At 39.2% G+C, this 21,454-nt stretch overlaps 1 protein-coding gene across 3 annotated transcripts; it reads right to left on the bottom strand.

The window, feature by feature from the left end:
- Positions 1-5: 5 nt before the first annotated feature.
- On the bottom strand, positions 6-21,211 carry NMNAT3 (nicotinamide nucleotide adenylyltransferase 3). 3 transcript variants are annotated; one of them, XM_057377469.1, is made up of 5 exons: positions 21,019-21,081; positions 12,594-12,730; positions 6,554-6,737; positions 2,606-2,715; positions 6-1,297 (listed from the first exon to the last, which is right to left on the bottom strand). In XM_057377469.1, exons 2-5 carry the CDS (start codon positions 12,700-12,702, stop codon positions 888-890), a joined length of 813 nt encoding a protein of 270 aa, XP_057233452.1. In that variant the 5' UTR covers positions 12,703-12,730; positions 21,019-21,081; the 3' UTR covers positions 6-887. The 3 variants fall into 3 exon arrangements, with proteins under 3 accessions (XP_057233452.1, XP_057233453.1, XP_057233451.1); XM_057377470.1 differs by lacking the exon at positions 21,019-21,081 and adding an exon at positions 20,838-20,898; XM_057377468.1 differs by lacking the exon at positions 12,594-12,730 and having other exon boundaries at positions 21,019-21,211.
- Between the last annotated feature and the right edge of the window lie 243 nt (positions 21,212-21,454).

The following is a 21,454-nucleotide window of genomic DNA, read 5'->3' as shown; positions in this document are numbered from 1 at the left end:
AAGGAGCAGTTAGGTGAAACTTGTATTAAGAAGGACTGAGGAGCTTTGTGTATTGTACAATTGCTACATCACAACCGAATGAATGCTTGCAGCTCATTTAAGCAACTTTGAAACACAGAAACAGCACTTTATAGAGTTCTATCTTTGAAAATGTCTTCTGTCAGAAATGAGATACACTGAGTCAGCRTAACAGGCAACCAGCACAGAAGACAACAGATTGTTCTAGCTAACATTACAGCCTGAATCCTGAGCCTCTTAYGGTACAGCTGAAGTCCCTATTGGATATATTTACTCTGGGGCCTTGGCAATAACTTGCTGTCATAGAAGACTCTGGATCAGAGAAGCAAAGAAACCCACTTCAAATGGGGGAATGAGGACTGTGTCATTTCAGAACTCACAGGCTGAGAAGTGGCAGAAGTAGAACATGCATTTTCAAGTGCTTGCATGAAACAAGATTAATTTCCATCTCTTGGCCAAACTGCCAAAAATAAAAAAAATATTCAGGGTCTTATGAAGTCAAAATTTACCCCTAATCAAAAATCACTCTCTTTTTCTCTCTCTAAAGTTGACGTTCGTTATATTTTGCTGTTTCAGAAGAGTAGAGATTACAGAATTATAAGTTAGCAAACTACTATGTTTGACCCTTAAGTATTACTGAAGAACATTTATTGTGAAGATCTCTGTTCTTTTATTTTCACAAGAAAGCTGTYCTTTACATATTTTAACCTATGCAGCTGAGCATCCCAATTTGATTGAGCACTACCATACAGATTCATGGATTTAAAACACCACACAATTCTGGACTGAYGTACTTTCCATTCATTAATAACTATCAAGAAATTTACATGAAAAAAACTCCTGATCTGACATGTCACACACTGCAAAAATCAGTCGTTCAGAGGTTTTATTGGTGTGTTATGCAGCTTGAGAGGCTGAAGCATGTTCCCTTCGTTCTTGCGCTCGCTCTCTTCTGTGTAGATATTGTGGTGTGCAATGTAGGCAATAACAGAGTCTGGTATGAGATATTTCACACTCAATCCTCTGCACAAGGCAGAGCGTATCTGCGTTGCACTGATTTCATTCTGAATCCACTCCTTCACCAGAAAAATATTGTGCTGGTATTTAGTTAAAAGGTCTGATTCCTTGATATACTGAGATGGATCAGAGCCAGCCCGGCTAATACAGACCAAACCAAACTTTTCCACTATTTCTTTGATGTCTTCTTCCTTCCAGAGATTGGGTGTCTTAAATGTCTGTAGAAAATCAGCCCCACAGAGCAGCTTTAATTCTGGTAGAACTGGAAAGACAAAAGGAAATAAGAGATGTCTTATCCTTTCTCAGTCTTYTAGGAAATTTATACTTAAGATTGATTTTAACTCATCATGTTTAAATTTTTTTTTTAAATCTATTTTTTTTTAAATCATTTACCTTTACTCCAGGCTTTTTTTTCAGAAGGTTGCAAGAAATATTCAGTTTAGGTTTTTATGGATCTGGTCACAACCACTTTATTACCTACTTCATCATGACTTGAATATTGAATATTATCTGTACACAGTAATTTCTATAGGAGAACTCTTCCTCCACTYAAGCAAGCCAAAGGTGGGAAGAAGCAAATAAAAAGAATTATTTTAGCACAAAGATTAGKCTTGGTGGAACCTGGCTACTCCACCCCATCCTGCCCTGCTTTTCTTTATTTTCAATATTTCTTGTTTGCTGTCCTAAGCCCCAGCACAGAATTTTCTCTTTCCTCAAACTTTTTCTATAGCATTCATCATTATTCAATCTGAGTATTGCACAAACATTGACCAGRTATTTTCACAGCCTTGTATTCATGTGAAATGAAGGGGAAGGATGGAGGTATTGCCTCCACTTTTCACTTATTTGATGGTTTGCATATCTGCAATTCTTGTACCAACACCTTAAATGAGAGATTCAGAAAGTAAGAAACGTTCCAGCAATGATGCATGAAAAGCATAATTTCTTTCCTCTACCAGCTGTAAAGATACAACTCATCAACAAYCAGGAACAACTGAAATGTATTATTCATGTCCAAGAGATGCTACAATACTGAAGGAAAAGGCAATGTATCAAAAATCCAGCAGTATCCCAGCCAGTCATAGGGCTGGGGAGTATGATTAGATAGGAAACTGAAAACTGACATTGCTTCCAGAGCCTGCCGTGCTTCTACTGCCAACAGGAGCTTTTCTGGCCAGAAAGGCAGCAAACATCAACGTATCAGCATCACTGCTCTGCTATCCACACACTTTGTCCACTGTCTAGTACTAGAATGAAAATTCTAAGTCATCGCTGTATTTTTGACATTTGTTATTCATATATTCTGTGCTTTGCAAAACAAGCAAGGCCACAACATACATCTCTGACACAGCTACAGAGATGCTTATAAAACCCAAGAATTCATGCAACTCCAAGGTCTCCTATCTGTGTGGAGCTGTTACAAAACAACTGCCCCGGCAGGTATGTTGGTATTTGGCATGGCTTGGTTTTGGCAGGCAGCTCCAACCCTCAGAACTCACCAGCTCCTATGGTCAAAGCTGTACTGTTTTTACTGCTAAACACAGCATCATGTTCACAGTTACAAACCAACCTGGCTCCTGGCAAGAAAGGGAATCCCTCGCAGACCTTTCTGTGAGATGTTTGTTTCTCATGAACTCCKTCTTGGACTGGAACACTCGGAGCGATTCATTATAATGGTGCCTGCATTTAAAATAAAGGCTTCTGTGTGAGGTAATCCTCTCAGAGATGCAACAAAGCGATTACCTAGCACTTTCCCATTCAAGAACAGGGTCTACTTTTATGCACTTTGGATTTGAATACCATTTGTTAAGAATTTGGCAAATTTGTTCTGCCATGAGATTAGTATCAATGTAGTTACATTTTGTGGAATTCACAAGCAGTCTCCTTAATGGTACCCTGGTTTGTAAATACTTTTYGAAATTCTACCATTATGGCAATTTTGGTAGTTACTACATTTAAAACATAGTGGAGGTGGAGGTTTTTTGCCTGAAACAGGACATTCTCACTTCGATCACTAGCTGTAACTTCTTCACTAAAAACAACCTCTCATGACTGTGTTTTTATAACATGTGCTCAGTTTTCAGGAGGAGACATTCTCATTCTCTCTCCTCCTCTTCTCCATAAAAACATGTCCCCTGAATTTGTACCTTGCTGTTTTCCCTTTCATTTTAATTAAAAGAATCAAAACTCTGAGAATCTAAAAATTCTCATAAGACTTTTGACATCTGCTGTGCTTCTAATTTCACTGAGATCAGATCCAGGAAGGCAGGCAAAGATCTCTCTGACACTTTTTCCAGGTTTGTGTTACTTTATTCTTTCACCGCTCCTGCTCCCTGGTGACCCCTGCAATGCTGGTATTGCTACCTCATGGCAGTGACCTTTTCCTTCCCAATCAGAACCACTTTGTCTTTTTAGAATAGTCCCGGCCTTGCACTATCCTGAGCCAGGCTTAGGCGTTGCTCAAATTTGCACAAACCCAAATTGTTTCAGGAAGCAAGCTCCTGGTTAAACAGGACAAGCAAACAGAGAATCAAGTCCATTCCAGTCTCTATGTAGCACATTTATAGCCACAGTGACCATCAGCTCTTACAACTGCAGCAAAGATTCTGAGTTACAAGGAACAGTCTGAACGCAGTGCATGTACAGAGCCCCAGCTGATCTTTTGAACACCTGGTAAGGAAGGAATTTCCAGTTTAGWGACTGAAAAGCACACTCTTCAAACCATGCAAATACTTTAGCCACAGGAATAAATTGCACRTGTGTCAAGAAGCTACACCCAGATAGGCTGCAGAGCAACCCCAGCGATTTCTGATGCTCGGCCATGGGCAAAAGGAACTGCACAGCCAAGAGGTGAGGGACATATGGCAGCAGAGAGTAGGTACCAGGAGCTTGCTCTGTGCCTTCCCACATTTCTAATTTTAATCATGCCTTGCTGTAAACAGGCTGCTGCTATGTATAGTCAAGTACACTGTGTGTTGTAGTCTGACATTCTTGGGCCACGATTCAAAAATCAGAGTGCTCAGCAAAGAGCTCATTGCAGGACTAACSTTACAAACTGCAAAATCTGAGCTGGCCCAGCTCTGCTCAGCAGTCCATGGGAGGGATACATTACTTTAGATACAGCAAAAAGGACAAACCCATCTGCCAGTTTCTTAAGTGTTTTCTCAACTGTGTATGAAGCTTTGAATAACTACAGAACTCAATCACAAGCACAACTCAACAGAAGTTGAGAAAAGCAGGTCTTTGCCAATTTCTAATTACTCTCTATKATAGCTGCATGCCAATCAAATGCACAAGAGGAATGAATGTAGTTCTTTGCTTACTGACAATACTGTTTCCTTGTCACAAACAACAGGTAAGTGGAAAATAGCTCCATTATGTTCCCTCCTCCCCTCTAAAAAAAGCCTTGGGATAGTCTCCAAAATTTCCATACTCATTTAATAGCACTGACATAAGTGGGATATGAGCTTTGCTGCTTAAAATTCTTTTATGTCACAACTACTTGGGATCCTCTGCAAAATCTACAGATTTTGATGAAATGTGACATTTTTATCGCACTCAGTTAAAACAAGTACTGTAGGAAAAGGCCATTCGTGTGTTTCAGAACAAAATGTTCTACTGCAATTAAGTGTACAACTGAAAATACTGATACGAAGAGACATTTAGGTACAATAATGATTTTTACCTCTGCCTTGCAATAGGAAAATCTCTTTCTATTGTTACTGATGTTTCCTACCTGAGGGAGCTCATAGTAAAGGCAGCAGTTAGTCCTTTTTTTTTTTTTTGAGGAGGGAAGAACCTGTAGGTTTACTTTAAAAGCATGTGAAGAACAACTCAACAATAAACTATTGCCTSTTTATATATAGCAAGGATTGAGCCCTAAAACCAGCTCTTTTATATCTTCCTTTTTCCCACCTGTGACACTTAAAATACAATGTAAAACACACCTTCATTTCATCAGAATGCTGCTTCCCCATTCAAGGGACAAGATTCAGCATATTACGGTTCAACTTATTAATGCACATCAACATTTGTGGAAAAAAAAAAAGATATAAGCTCATTGCTTTCCTTAACAAGCAGCCATTTTAACATTTTGTGAATTTACTAATAAAACTAGAGGTTCACTTTCTTGGCAGATGGGAAGTTTGCCTCTTCATACGAAATTGATACTACTTGGCCTGAGCAGAAAATGACACATAGATTTTATCTACTGGACCTCTTATCCTAAAGAACTCTGAAGTGGATTTATGATTTACACACCAAATCTTGCAAGCAGTACTCACTTCAGTTGGAGCTGTGCAAAATCAAAGTAGGATTACCTGATCTGTAAGATTTGGGACTGCTTCTCTGGAGGAAAATAGTTTGACTGAAGTTTAGGACAAATACCCTATACCCAGGCAATACTGTAGGACAGACCTTTTGGTGATTTCTCACWCTGGGATATACCATTATGATTACAGAAAAGACAGAGTTTTCTGCAAAGACAGAAAATCTCTACCCTGATCCTTTTCGGCTGCCTGGAGGGAAGGGGCAAAAGGAGCAACAGGATGCCTGTGTTCCCTCAGTAAAGCAAATAAAATCAGATCTAAAAGGCTCCATGAGTTGTTTGGCATGTATATACTGAATTCTTATGGATGCTTTTGCAAAATAAGGTCTGACTTTTAACWGCATTCACACAGAGCCACAAGAGCTTTTAGGGCAGCTGTTGGAAGGTGCAATTTAGAGCCCTGAACACCTGTCTCCACTTACAAAGTAAACTAGAAAATGGGGATAAAAATGAAGAATCAGTGATAGCTCTTACAGCACATTTGCTGTAGACTTCCATGGAGTCTTTGAGTTTAATGGTATCAGCTACCTTCTGYAGCATCTCTTCCAAAGAGCAGATAGCACAAGAAGTTTGTGTTTTCATGCYCTGCACCATAACACATTTAATACCATATAGGAAAACAAATGGTTCAAGGTCCTTGCACCAAGTTTTGGTCAAACTGTTTAATTTTTTCCTCCCAGGACAAAACCATATCAAACTCTGAGATTCTGAAGAAAACATCAGCAGTTATGGGCTTGGGTTTAACTTACCATTAAAGTTAATAGGAAAACTTTACAAGGATGTGGGAATAGATAAAAACCTGGAGGCATAACACTGCTAACAGCTAAYCTGGAACAGAGATGGTCCTGTAGAACAGAATCATTTGTACACTCACTTTCTGATTATGATCTCTCCATTACCTGCTTAGACACTTAAACCCAAGAGAGGTAACATAAGAGACAAGAACCTTTTCTGCAGAACCGTAATTTTGCAGAGGCTTTTTGCATGCATCCAACCACTTCAAGGACACTAGGGCAGTGCTGTGGTTATTGCACAGGTCTTGGAAAGCTTGTCTGCTTTGCAAATGAAAGATTCCTGGTGGGGGATCCTGACTTGCCTGGGTGTTTTAGAGGAGCAAGTTCCGTGCATTGATGTGGCAGATTTTTGGCAGTCAGTAATTTCATAAAGATAGAAAATAGATAATGGAATTACCTTAATACTTTTACTGTCTCTGTCCATGTCTCCTGCTCACTCTCCCAGGGATCCACCCGGATCCAGTCAGATGTTTCCAGTGCCAGTTTAGCCATCGCTACCCGGTGCCTTGCTGAAACCAAGCCTTTCTTCCCATAGTTATCAYTGACAGGAGACAGTATGCCTTCAATCACCTGGTATCTTCCTTTGGGAAAAAATAAATGAAAAAGAAAATTATGTCCTCCTCACAGAATCTTGAAAATTGAGGGTAGACAGGAACTTGGGAGCTCACCTAGTCCAACCTCTTCAAAGGACAACTTCCACAGTTAACTTCAAAGTATTAAGATGCTATGAACAACTTGATATAGGTATTGTTTTCAATATATTAACAGAAATTASGAAATTAGAATGCAAACATTTTCTTCCTCTGTGAACTGCTCACAATTACTATCAATGTTTATCCTATTACATGATCCTAAAAGGAAAGCTGGGTGAATAATTTTAAACAAGCAGCAACAGTCATAATTGATGTTGACAACTATTAAAATTGTTAGATATAATTAAGTTTCATAGCCCAATTAGTACAGCTTTGATATAGCCAGAGCAATGGATGACTTAACTGACCACTACTTTGTACTTAAAGATCTGATGTCTGCTATTGATCAAAATCATTGTGCCTTTTCTTTGTGTTAAAGCAAGAATTACAGCATGTTACTGCACCTGTGATTCATGGAATGCAGACAGATCAGGAAATTCAAACACAGAGATGGGGCTAATGGAGTCCAAACTGAGATTAGAGCACTGTGCTCCAAACATCAGCTCAGCAGCCACTCAATGCCTTTCTATGGGGCTGATCATGTTAAATACATTGGAAAATATGCCCCTATTTTTCTACTCCTGTAACATAATGCAATCATTAACACAACAGACTCTTGTTAGATTTTGCAGTTCTGGCTTCAAATCAGGAAATAAAAATAAACCACTACTATAAGCTGCAACCCTCAAGAAATTGAGAGGAGAGAAAGTGTTTCAACTGATCAGGAATGAAGCAAAATTATTTCAAATGTAACACACGCATTTAAAGTAACTATGATAAAATACGTTACTGAAGAGGAAAAAAATCCTCTTTTCTGATTGAATTGTTTTAACAAAGAAACTCACGTGCAGCATGCTACATTTATTGCTTTGTAAGGAAAACAATACCCCTCGTATTTCTAATACTGGCACATGACAATTTCATATTCTAACATGACAGTCTAGTAATATCACGTTTATTTTGATGTAATAAAATTTTTAAAAGAACTTCACTGACTTTGACTTAAAAGACAGCATTAAGATTCAATGAGATTTACATCCTCTTAAGATGTCAGTTCAAACCATCCTCTGTTTTAAAATATTCTCATTACAGGCAAAACGAGCAAGATAAAATTTTCCAGAACCATGCAAAGATGTGCATATAATTAGGTCCACCTCTTGATCTGAAATTGGAAATAATTTCACTAGATTTATGAACAACAATTATTCTCTCATACTGTGATATTATACAGTGCTGTAACAAATTATCATTTAAAGAAAGAGAAATTATAGTTTAAATTCATTTCTCATTTAAAGGAAARGAAACTACAGTTTGAATTCACTACTACATTAACTTTTAATAAAGCTTTTCCATACACAATTTTATTTTCCACATTTGTTTCTTTAAGTTTCTACAGATATGAATTGTTCCCTTATATCTTAAATGAATGCATTAAATGAAAAAAAACAAATTTCTCTGAGATCATGCTAACCAAAAATGATATGGGTCTGCCATATCCTTGTGAGTTGTAAAGATTTCAGTCTCTAGTCTGGCCTAGAGCTGCATAAGTGGGGTGAGATAAGAGCTGACACCATATCAGCTTGCTCCAAAGTAGAAATGAACCCGACKTAAGAGAAAAATCAAGGTTGGTAACACTTCAGAGAGGCAGGAACAGGAATGGTTTGAGAATATTCACAACTGAGTGACCCAGCACCATGCAAACAGGATGCACATGAGAGCCTTCCACATAAAAATACAAGCTTTAGCTGTCAAAATATAGGAAATGATTTTATTACTGGCTCTAAATAACTTGTCTCCTATTCAGGAATTCAAAAGTTCACCTATTCAAATATGCCCCTCAATTTTGGTAGGCACACAAAGAGGAAACCATTAAATTCTGTCACCCTGGGCTTTTCTTAATGTCCACTGCAATTCTCTTTTCTCTCCCACAAATTATTAAAGGTTGTTAAAAAACTTTCTTGGTCCAGAATTCTGTTCAAATTCTATTTGTTTTCATCATTAAGTATGTTTTTATTGCTTGTCCTAAATACGTGCAAAAACCCTCCAGGCTCGTAAGTGGCTTTGTTTTTCAAAACACACCTACCAAAAGCARTAAAAAAATCCTCTTACTATGAATTTATATTCTCACTTAGGAGAACTGCTTAGCTCTTAGAAAACTAAATATAACAAAAGTAATGAAACAAAAATTGTCCCTCAAACATGTTAAAATAGATTACTAAGGAAAACAGGTATTTAGTTTTCTATTATAAAGGTGTCACTGAAAATTGTCACCAACATGAACAAATTGTAATGCTTAATTACCTTGTTMATATTAAGGAAATTTATCAAATGCCAGTTTCATCTAAGATTGTTTGTGTATTTTGGTGGAGCTTCTTAAGATTAATTTCTTCTGATACTTAGTCTGAAGTACGTTGTGAGAAATTATGCAAAAAGCAAATAATAAAAGTAAACAACCACAACAGAAAGCTAAATAAAGGAAACACTTGCACACATTTAACTCTCACCCACTACTCACTTTGCTCTCAGTGTCATAGGAGAATCCACAATAGGCTGGGAAGCTCTGCAGCTTTCTGGTGTTCTCCTACCCAGTGAACAGGAATGACCCCACTGCTGTTCTTCCTTCCCCCACAGCCAGAGCAGCAGCAACAGGACTTGGTGCCTGTGTGATTTCATTCCTTTCACAASACACTGCTAAGTGTTGTGGATAATTATTCCTTCTCAGCTCCGCTGTCCAGAACTGCATCTGACAMAACCCATTAGTGGTGTCACATTTTCCCCATTTTTTATAAGACACCAACTCATTATCCTTCACCTTCCCCTTGCATTTGTCTTGTCACAGATAGAAACGTCTTTCACACCCTCCTCCTGTACCCTCTACCCCTTTTGCTCTTGGAAACTTGGTGATGTAAGTATCCTCCACTGGCAACACTCGGGAAACAAGGTTAAAAACATCTTAGATTGATTCTAGTACTATTTCTTTGGTCTTTATGGTCAAATGAAAATACAGTCAGAGAGAAATAAATGCACCTGACATTAGGTATTAACAGACTGCAAAGTGACTGCCACGGTCACTGCAAGTTTCAAAAAAAAAATTAAAACAAGGGGTTGAATCTCAGAAAATTTTAGCTACGTGTGAGGATGTGTAAAATGCCAATTTCACATGAGTAGACAGAAAATCCAGATAAAGAGAATAATTTGAGTCATTCAGGCACACACAGCTATGTGTGTTGTATTTAAAAGGCAGCATGACAAGATTTATTGGCTGATATTAACGGAAAAAGGATGAATTACTTGACATGTGGCAATGAAACTGCACTTAAAGMATCAGAAACCCAATAAAATGTCTCACTTAAAGTAGGGATGTATGAAAAATAAGATTAGGCAGCATTTGAAACTGAAGTGATGTACAAAAAGCTGGCAGACAGAATTACTGGGGATGTCAGTCAGGATGTACATCAGAGATAGTCATGTCATTCACAACGTGAAACCTGACTGAAGTCACAGCATCCTARAAYTGTTAARGTTGGAAAAGCCCKCTAAGATCACKGAGTCCAACCATTAACCCAGCACTAAAACATGTCCCCAGTTGCCACATCCACACMTCTTCTGAACACYTCCMGGGTTGGTGACTGGAGTGAGCCCYRGCCAAGCTATTGCACAACTCATCATTTCAGCCTGATCTGTGGTGCAGTAGAGCCCCTGAAACAGCAGCAGAATGGAGCAATTGCCCCAGCCTAGGAAACATCCCCCCTCACACTAATTAATTCCTCCCTCGTTTCAGACATCCAGTGTGGATGTCAGCTCCAAAGTGCACTGTATTCTCTGACAAGGGAATCACCAAATGCTACCTCAAGTCACACAAGCTTTAGTCTTGTAAAACCATTGTTCTCCAGCCCCACCAGCAGCTCCCAATCTGAAGCTGCTTCTTCTCAGCAAATATGCCCTAATTTCTCCTCTCCTTCCCTGTGTAACCTCAGAAGTGGAAACAGGGTTAAAATCATGAAAGAATGACCAATTAATTTCCTCAGTAGGAATGGTTCTGCTATAAAACAGGCATCCAGAATCAATCATTTTTATAGCACGCTGCCAACCCCTTCTGCTTGAGAAACTATCTTCACTTGCAGGAAGGGCCATATATGAGATTTGTGTATCCATCCATACAAACATAGATCTGCCCTGGGAGTTACCTCAGATAAAGCCACCTCTGCTTGGGATGGCTAAAGCTTCCTCAAGCAAACTGAGGATTCTTGCTCTGCAGATATGCTGGGTCAACATTCACAAAGTGCAAAGACAGCGCTGTAGGCAACCCAGACACCAAAGAAAGATTCTTTAATGCATAAAGCACTTGTACTTGTAAAGGTTCACAAATTAAAATAAGAACCAAAAGGCAAATCACACCCTATCCAGAACTAAGCATTGACATTAATGTAATATAATGCACAATTTCCATTTCAACTTTTCAAAATTTCATTTTTAATATGATTTTCACTAGACTTTAAGCAAACTGCCCTGAGTAAGGGTTGGAGTCTTGTTACACTGACCCTGGAGCAGACGAGACACCAAATTGATTCAGACAGTAATAATTCATTTCCCACTTCAAGCCTTCTCTCAAGGTAAAGAAATGTTACTGGACTATAGTTTAGGACTTAAACAGAATTACCAAATGGTCTCATAGTACCTTTCTACTCCTTGCATATCTGGGCAGCAGAATCAGTTATAAAATGACAGTGAGACAAGTCAATTAAAATATCTTTTTTAACCCTTTATTTCCAGCCCTGCAGGTGCMACAAATTATTTTAGTAATAGGCCAATAGAGACTTGTGGAGGCTGCCCTCAGAGCCAGCTCTGTGATTCTTCCTCATGCCAATCAAAGTATTCTCACTGTATATTCTGAGTGTGTAGCAGCTGCTTTTACTGCACAATTGTATCAGAGCGTTACCAGGTTCTCTGCCCTGCTCAATTTGACAGCCAAATTCCTTCTACTATTTGCTGTTCAGGTTCCTACTGAACCACATCCCTAGGAACTTCTCTGTCAGATTCTAATAAACAATGATTCCCTCCCAACCACTTCCAGAAACAGAAGTGCATATTTTAGCTGCCAGATGGAAAAAAAAATATAAACCCCTGAGCAGCTAAGGAGCTGATCAAGCTTAGAGTTCAAGGCTTTCCAGCAGCATTTCTGATTCTTGCTTAAATTCCTGATGTTACCCACCTTTCTCCTTTGTTGCCAAAACATTCTAGCCCGATGACATCTCACTTTTCTGATCTTTTTCAAGGATAGATAAAGTGCCTCTTAGTGAAGATAGATAATGAATAATTAGCATTTCATCTTTTCTCKGGTTTCCTCCAGCTGTCAAAACTGCTACCTGGAACCCTTCTTCATATTGTAACACATTGTATCATAAAAACATGAAATTACAATATAAATGATTTTCCTAAATTTCAAAATTATTAACCATACCCTTTCACAAGGCTCAGCCAGTGCCATAAATAGAATCCTAAAACAGCTGATAAAATTTCTCCTCTRTTTACATGAACACTCATTATACCTGTTTATACACTCAGCCAAAGGAAGAAGTAATGTCAGAATTTCTACATTGAATATCCTATGAAAACCTTGTTTTAATACCAGTAAAGAACAGTGAAATTAAGCTAGTAAAGCAAAAGCTTATCTAAGTGAGTATTAAAAACCCTTCTTGCTTTTCCCATTCCCTGTGTGTGTGATGCTCACAAGCCCTCACTGACCTGTTTGGTGCAGGTGGTCTCTGGCCAGCTCAAATAAACGCATGTGCATGTTGGTGGTGGGGTTAAAGGAGCCACAGGCCAGAAGGATGACAGGGATCCTGCTCTTCATCCTGACAGCAAAACATTACAAATCCTCCCTGAAGAACAAAAAAAAAAAAAATTAAAAGGAAAGACAAACTTGAGAAAGAGCCGATTGTTCCTGCACTAAAAGGAGCACTGCTTTCAGAACTGGGTATTGCTGRAGCACCACTGGAGTATCCAAACAGCCCTGTCACAGCATTCAGCAACTGCCTGCTCAGAAACACAGCTCATCTTGGATATTAAAACACAAACYTTCTGTTTCCCCACACACAGACATGGCCAGAATGCACTTCATATTSTCACTGGCATTAAAAACATTTTTCACATGTTTTTTTTCACTCAAAACCTGCTTTTATAGGAGAACAAGGTTTTGTTCTGTCTTTCTATTCGTTGATAACTTTAGAACCTGTAGGCCTAGTGCAAAAACAGAGGTTTTTTTTTTTTTTTTTTTGTAACATGTGACAAAACCAATCCTACAGGTCTGACTTGCTCAGAGCTGGGCAGGCAGCAGCTGGGGGTCAGCCAGCTGGCAGATACTTCCAGCCAGATTATTAGCATTGGCCTGTGTAGCTCCTTTGTTGGACTGCAGAGCATTGGATAGTGGATCACAACAGGGAACARCAGGCAGAAGGAAGTACAGCTGTCTCAGGAACACCCCAGGGCCATTAACAATGGGTGAATGGGTGGGGAGCAGTGGTAGGAGCCTTGCAGGGGTGTTTACAAACAACCTTTATATAATTTACTTAAGCTATCAGTCATCTACTAAATATGAAGCAGGAATCAGTTTAAATCCACTGTGCTTGGAGCTACTTATTTGCATAACTCTTTTTACAACTAATCCAGAATTTAACTGGCAGGATAAAAACGATTGTGTCCCACAGACATGTCTTCAAATTCAATATCTTTTCTTAGGATTTGAAATCTCTGCAATGCTCCCAGCTGTGTTTCATACATTCCCTACTCTCCACCCTTACCTCTCCACCAAATGGAACAGTCATCCAGCAGAAGATACTCGCATCCCAAACTCCAGCAGCCAGTTTGGGATAACAGACCAAACCCAGCACAGATTGTGTGCTCTCATTAGCCAGATCTCATTCTCCACCTGCATTGTACCAAAGCCCTGTAGCTCAGAGTTTACCTCTCACTGTTCRCAGTTCTTACAGTCCCTTCCCCTCCACCTTCTCTGACTTAGAAAAATTTAATAATAATGGTTAAATCAATGTCACGTTGATGTTTATAGCTGCCAACTCTATCAATTCATTTACAGAGGTTTTACAACCTGAAGATTGGGACTGTGCMATGGAACAGAACTGAGTGCACCAAGCAACAAGTGTTAATATTATCATTTGTGACAAGTTAGTAGTTCRAAAACTTTAACAGAGAAAATTTTTTAAAACATTAAGTGCTACCWGTACCTTCAGAATCTAGTACTATAATGATTGTTTTATAATGTACTTTCCTCATTTCTCGTATCTTCCATCATACTAGGGGGAMAAACTGGGAAGAAAAGCCTTGCTGGCTGTAGAGTCATTGAAAGTCAGCAACAGTTTAATGGTCCGTGATGGGAGCAGCTGGAGGAAGCTCCTTTCACAGCACACTGTTTTCTCCTCAGGTTTACTGTCCCAGGGTAGACACAWAAACTCCTAGGGAAAAACTCTATCCAAAATCTACAGGTTCTTTATTCAGAAAGAAAAAAAAAACAAAAATATTCTTTTGTTCAGTATCAGCAATTCTGTAAATGTATCTTCATTGTACAGGGAAAGGTCTCTGCTGTGAAACTGAGCAAAACATTAACATCTGAATGGGAGCTCTCTCATCTGCTGGTTCATGGCTCTCCTGTGCTCTCTTCTGCTCTGATGAAGTGCAGTTTATATTTCCAAAGCTGTTCTTTTATTTGCCATCTCACCTGAATTATTTATTCTGATTTGCTTTCAATTCTATAGTCTATTCCTCACCTGAAACAAGGGTGTTGGATGGTTTGATTGCAGGAATTACTCATTTACACCCTGGAAACTCCAGGGAAAGACTTTAACCAGTAATTTTTAACAACAACTGGACATTGCTGATAATGGAAACTCAAAAATCAAACCAATAACAACAAAAACAGGAAAAAAAAGAGCCACAACAACAAACCAATAGTGTACTAATAGTAAATAAACTTGTAATGAAAAAGGGCTTCATATATATATATATATATATACAAACATATATAAACTCCCTCACACACCCTATAYATCTCTAGCTATATAATATCTATGCATGTTTTAAAAAAATTCAGTGTTTTTATTTTTACTATCCCAAATGTAGCGTACCTAAACCTAATCAACAGGCCTAGGACAACTTTTAATATTTCAAGCAAAACTTTCTGATTCAGCTGCTATCTCAGCTGGTATTAACTACCTAAGGGATTTTAACAAAACACCACTCAAAATAACAGAAAAAAAGAAGAGAGTTAACTGCTTTTTCAGCTGAGCTCTTTTGAGAAATCAACATTGGAGGAAATTTCAGACACAGCCCTGACCAAGCAGTGCATTCCTAGAAATGCCAGTGTCCTCCCTCCTGAGTGCCTGCAGTTTGGGAAGCTTCCAACAACAGGGACATCCTGTGGCAATACAGAAAAGGGCARTTACCCTCAGATGAGGAGGCCACATTTAAGCTATATAAAAAAGCCTTAATGATGGACAAATCGTTATAATTTTTATTAGAAAATTCCTGCAARTTCCTCTTTGGTTGCCTATATTCCTACAATATGTCAATAACAGATGATGTTACAGATGACCACAGTGAAGTTCTGCTGAAAGTCRGTAATTAGAGCCATATCTGATTAATTATCAGCAGCAAAATGGAATGCTGAGCAGCACAGTCTGATTCATGAGCTGTTAAATTAGTAAACTGGAGGACAAGACACTGATATGTGCACGCTATGAGGCACTCACCCTTGAGGGAAAATTACTGCAAAAAAAGCAAAAATAAACCAAATCCTAGCACAGGATTAAACCRTTATCTCCTCCTGTGAGGCTGAATCTAGATTAATTTAGATGAAATTAAGATTTGCACAAATTCAAAGCTGCCCATTCTTTCACTGGGCCACATCAGCAGCTTATATAAATTCATGTAGATACACAGAGTGCAGCTAAGTTACACCAAGTRACAYGAAGGATATGATAGGTGCGAGACAGATTTTCAAAGTCAGAAAATAAAAATTATATTTACTAGCTGACCCAAATCCTAGCAAACCACAGCACACAAATATCCCTTAAAAATATGACTGGATATCAGATTTTCTCATGCTGTAAATGGTAAGAGCTGCTGCCATAACAGAAGTCATTCCAGTCAGTCAGTTGYCAGCATGTGCTGTCACCAAAACCAATCCTCCACAAAGGTGATAAATATTTACCTGTATATCTCCACCTTCACTTTAATAATGAACTTATGTATCTGGGTGAGGAAAAATGGACAGTCTGGGACAGTATTTTATTTACTCATCAAAAAGTTACTCCAACMAAGAAGAATTTTGCAAGGGGCACATATATATTAAACATAGCCCAATATGATGCTGTGACCCTCTAAAACAGCTTTTTCAGGATGACACAGTGAGGCATATTATTATTAAATTCCAGTGATTTGACTTTCACTGAAAGCCATTAACACAACACATGATTTCCTATCAGATGCAGCATATCAGAACTGTGAAATTGCACCTTCCAATCCCCACACCAGACTTTTAGTCAGAGAATGGAAGTGCCACTGCAGCTTCAAAGAAACCCCAARATCAAATCACCTCCAAGCTCACTAAAAGTATTCGCTACAGCAGCAATTTATACAACACAATAAAAACCATCTGGGCTTTTTCACTGACTTTGAAGATGGCTCAAAGCACAACAAAACTTCATTTAACAATGCACCAGGTTCTTTTCTTAAGATAGATCTGCTTTATTTGTGGGTACTTAGTATTTCTTCTTCATTTTTGTTCAGACAGTAACTTTTCCAGCAAAACTAAAGTTATCTGTGAACAAGTTACCTCTCAGAAAAGTGCAGTATGTCTGTGGCCCAAATTYCAATGCCCTGGTGGCTACCTGAGAAAGCAGCCTCAGCAGAAATGTCCTTCCTCTCCTGAGGTTATAATCCTTCAAAGCAAAGCACAACACTTCACTTTGCCATTCTGTTACTTCAGGATGTATCAGTGGGGAAATTCMCCTCCACAGAAGAACCAACAAAACCCCTTCATCAGTTAAATCTCTAAAATCAACCTAAATATGACTTTTAGTTGAATTTGCTTATAATGAGTCTTTCCTTCTGAATAAACCCCATTTTCTGTTTTCAGTTTCCAATCCCAACTCTTTCTGCTCTACTGCTACAGAAAATCTGCAGTTGAAAGGCACTAAAGAAAATTCGCCACAAAATACGCAGGGAGGAGGCACAAAAAATATGAATAATAAATTGAGCACAGGACTCACGTAGTCTGAAATACACGCAAATATTAAATCTCCAGTTAACAATGAATATGGCATTGTTTTCAACAATTTTGAACTGTGAAAAATTTGAGCAGGATTATTTGAAGCATAAGTTTTAAAATATTATGTTCTCCACACACACAGAACAGTGCCTGTGAATTTAAGCCAACAACTCATTTTTTAAGCCTATGAGTTGATGCAAGTTTGTAACTGGAATTACACAATGGAGCACAGAAGTGTCTGGTCCCACAGTCCAGCCAATAAATTATCCACAGAGACACTCCCATGGTAATATCCTATCTATTTTTCTTAGCATTCCTAATATTAAGAATATTATATTTTATTAATATTCTTAATCATCTTGCAAAATAATCATGCTTACAGGCTGCCTATTGCCAGAACAGCAACAAAGAATACAACAACTTGGCAACATGGAATACAGAAACCACTATTCATGCACATCAACAGTAAATTCCCGTATTTTTAACACCCCTATTTGTGCATTTACTAAATGCACAATTTCCACAAGCTCAAGAGAACACAATCATCTCCTGGTGTTGTGTAGTTACTGCAGTACCATCTTTAGAATTCTCCAATAATCCCTAGTGATCACTGACAACTCCCTTCCTATTCTTTGTGCCCATATCACACTAATAAATAAACAAACTCCTTTTTCTTCTACACTTATCTAAACCATTGTAAGCCAAACCAGCCTTCTGTTTGCATTAACAAATCAGTCATCCACAATGAACAATATATTGATCCACAGAAATAGAGGATTCCTGCAGAACTGCAAGTCCGGGTGCCTATTTTTAAACAAACTCCTGATTTAGTGCAAGCACCAACTTGTCTGTCAAAACAAACTCTTGCTAGAATTTCAAGAGTTCCTGTTGAGAAGCTATTCAGAGTGATTTTTTGTCTATCAACGTCTTTGTAATTTTCTTACAACTAGCAAAACAGACCTACTATATCCTAAGGCAGATCTTAGAAATAGAGCTTGCACAGAAATGGGARATAAATTTAAGTGGGTAAAGAAAGCATCTTCAAACACTAAAATCTGCTCTTATAAAGCTGGTTTTAAAAGGCAGCAAGCTAATGAAACACCTAGAACTACTAYAGCAGAACACTCAGATGCAAAATAATCATAAATATCAACCAGGGCATAAGGCAGGATTTCTAGAATATACAGCAAGACCAAAGGAAAAATATCAGCATCCCATATACCACAGCTTACTTTTGGGTTTCAAAGAAGGGATAACTATTTACCATCATAAATACCTCACTGGCTCTACATTTATAGTAAACAGGCCTCCTAGCAAAGCACTAAAAAAAAAAAAAAAAAAAAAAAAAAAAAAAAANCACAAAAAAACATTACTAAGAAGGCTGTATTTCTATGTGTCAAGGCTTACCTGACCACCTCCAAGGAAGCAAGAAGGAATTCTGCAATATAGAGAACTGCTCAATTTGTTAAGTGCAGGAGGCCTCACTTTCCTCTGAAATTTCATCTACAAGTTACTGCCAGAGGCAACAATCCCAGCTCAACAGCTGAGGGCAATAATGAATATATAAAGCTRCTCTTTGAAACATCCTCTCCTGCACCCATTCAGGAGCACCCAGGTGACCCAAAGTGTAGCATAATCAGTCGTCAGAAGGCTATTCGCAGTTAAATTTTTAAGCCATCAAAATGCAAAGCATTATGTGCATTTCTTGCACTAGTAAGTTAATTTTCCAAATAAGCCTGATGATTTTGCATAGCAATGAAGCAGTTTAAGTAAATGGGTCCTAGGCTCAAGAGTTCACATTGCTTATCTTTTTTTTTTTTCAATTTAGTGATCACCTTAGAATCCTACTTGCTTCATCTTGTATACTCAAAGAATTCAGAATTCATACACTGATGTATATGCCCTGTCTATTGTCTAAAATATTTTTCTTTCTGTTTAAGAGCATCTCACCTATGCAGGATTTTCTATCTATCCACACAAAAAGAAGTGAGATTCTGAAACAACTACACTGAAATTACAACTGCAGCCACATGGGAACTATCATTCACATGTTTGTAAATTGTTCTGACAATTAAAATATACATTAATAACCATATATTCTTACCAGCTATAGAACTTTTCACCTCTCCTTTTTTTTGGTGGCAGACAAAAAAGCCAACAAAATGTTGGCCATTGTGAGGAAAAGTACTGAGCCCATCACACAGGATATTGCTTTAGCACTACAGAAATTCTTGATCTCTGCCAGGGCAGTTCAAAAGGCCAAGTGAATGGAGCTACCACTATTCAGGGGAGGCAAAAGAAATGTCTGGGACTGTTTAGAGAAAAGAAGCTTGGAGGAGGCTACAGCTGAGTTTCACAGAATGATGAAGGGAGCAGTTAAATTGAACACAAAACCTCTCTGCAACGTTAGATCTAGAGGGCAGCCAGTGGAAGCAACAAKAAATTTTACAACAGGCAAATGTGCTCTTGAGGGGATTCAAACATATATGGTGTCCCTGAGAAAGCCATTGCTGGTGGCAGGAACACCAGTGAGAAGCTAAGGGATAAGCCAGTTTCCCTAAATCACATCTCCACTCTCCACTGCCTGAGACAGATCACTGGACTGGATGACATTTCTTATGTGTTCTGAATTTCTCCATTATACTCTGTGAGCCCACATGAYTAATTTCTTAGTTTCTTCTGGATATTGTTCACAAAAATGCACRGTGCTTGGTGAACAGAGGGACATTCACACAATTATTTGAGTGGTAATTGTACTAAACCAACAATGTGGTGGGAAAAGATACAGATGTGAAKTTAACTGATGAGATTGAAGCTGTTGTGTGGCACCTRCTATGGCCAGGGCAGGCAGGTGGGRGTTTAACAGCCTCAYCCGGCCAATTTCATCTGCTCCAGGTGCAGCAGTAGCAACTGAAACATTGTATGAATTAAGTCTTTAGAAATCATCACGGCTATGAAATCAATTTATCTCATTAAATTATTTTAAAATGCACAAGCTCAATTTCCCCTTTGACAGGACTACCACTTATTGTGTCCGCAGTGCCCCTCTGAGACACCTCCGAACTTCTCAGATATCTTTTAGATAATCCGAATGCTAATTAGGTTATCGTAGATATGCTAAATTTCTGGCRTTAAAAGCGCGAAGGCAATTGACTCGTAGAATCCCACAGTGGAGTTAGACTTCAGCAGCAAATCACGCCTGAGAAATGAACTGTACACGTAGCTTGTGTGGCTGCAAAGCTTAAGAAAAAAAAACAAACATCACGGAGAGTTTATAAAACCAAACAGTAGGTGTTGCACAAGGGGGAAATATCCTGCTAACCCCGTGGAGAAGTATGAGTAAGTTACGCAGTGAAATTCAGATGGACTGAAAAAAAAAAAAAAAATGCTGTTGACCTCTTTAACTCCCACCGGCACTTGGGGAAGTGTTCAAGAAAGGAGGGGGGAGAAGGGGAAAAAAAAAGCTTTAGTTTTCTGTTTTAAAAACACAAATGTATGTATATATATGTGTGTACATAGATACACATACGGTAGTGGATGTTGAGGCCGGCTCGCTGCCCGCAGAGACCGCTCCGGCCCGAGCTCAGCTCCGCCCGCTCCAACCGCGCTCCCCACGCCCGCAGCCCGATTCCCAACTCCCGGCGGAGCTCCGCCGGCTCCTCCCCTCCTTCTGCCGGCCCTCCTTCCTCCCGTCCGTCCGTGCTTACCGCAGGACGAGCGGGCACAGCCGGTGSTTGTCGGTCGGTGCCCCCCGGCTGGCGCTGGCAGTGGCACCGGGCTCGGGGGAGGCTCGGGCCTGGCTCCGCTCCGGCTCTGCTCCGCTCCTGGGGCTGGCCCGGGGCTGTCCCAGCTCTGCTGCGCAGCGCCACAGTCGCCTCCTTCACTCACCTGAAGGTGACTCYCAAGATTTCGGCTTCCTGCTGGAATTAAGGATGGGCCCTGCGGCTCTGGGTTGGGCTAACAGCGTGGTGAAGGTCGACCTGCGAAGCTTGGAGTGGAAAAATTCACAGCGCCGGAGGTTTATGCCCAAAAAGGGGACAGAGGAGTTGTGTAACTCTATTGAAATAAAGGGAGAGGCCATAGGGCATTTCTTGTGGGGTCTCTCAAATTGTTAGGGGTCGCAGCCCCTTTTTATCCTAATTTCCCGCCCACATCTCACTCTTCCTTTCCCTCATTGGCTGAGTACCCAGCACAGATGTCCTGAATTGCCTATTCTATGTCCCCCTCGACTAAGTATACCCCTCTTTTTTTTTTTTTTTTTTTTTTTTTTTTTTTTTTTTTTTTTTTTTTTTTTAAATAACAATTATGGGTTTGCTACATTTTT

The sequence above is a fragment of the Malurus melanocephalus genome, unplaced genomic scaffold (assembly GCF_030028575.1).
Source record: "Malurus melanocephalus ecotype Western Australia unplaced genomic scaffold, MMel_1.1 scaffold_317, whole genome shotgun sequence".
Classification (NCBI taxonomy): domain Eukaryota; kingdom Metazoa; phylum Chordata; class Aves; order Passeriformes; family Maluridae; genus Malurus; species Malurus melanocephalus.
Note: the sequence above shows the minus strand (reverse complement) of the source record. Positions and strands in the feature narration are given on the sequence as shown.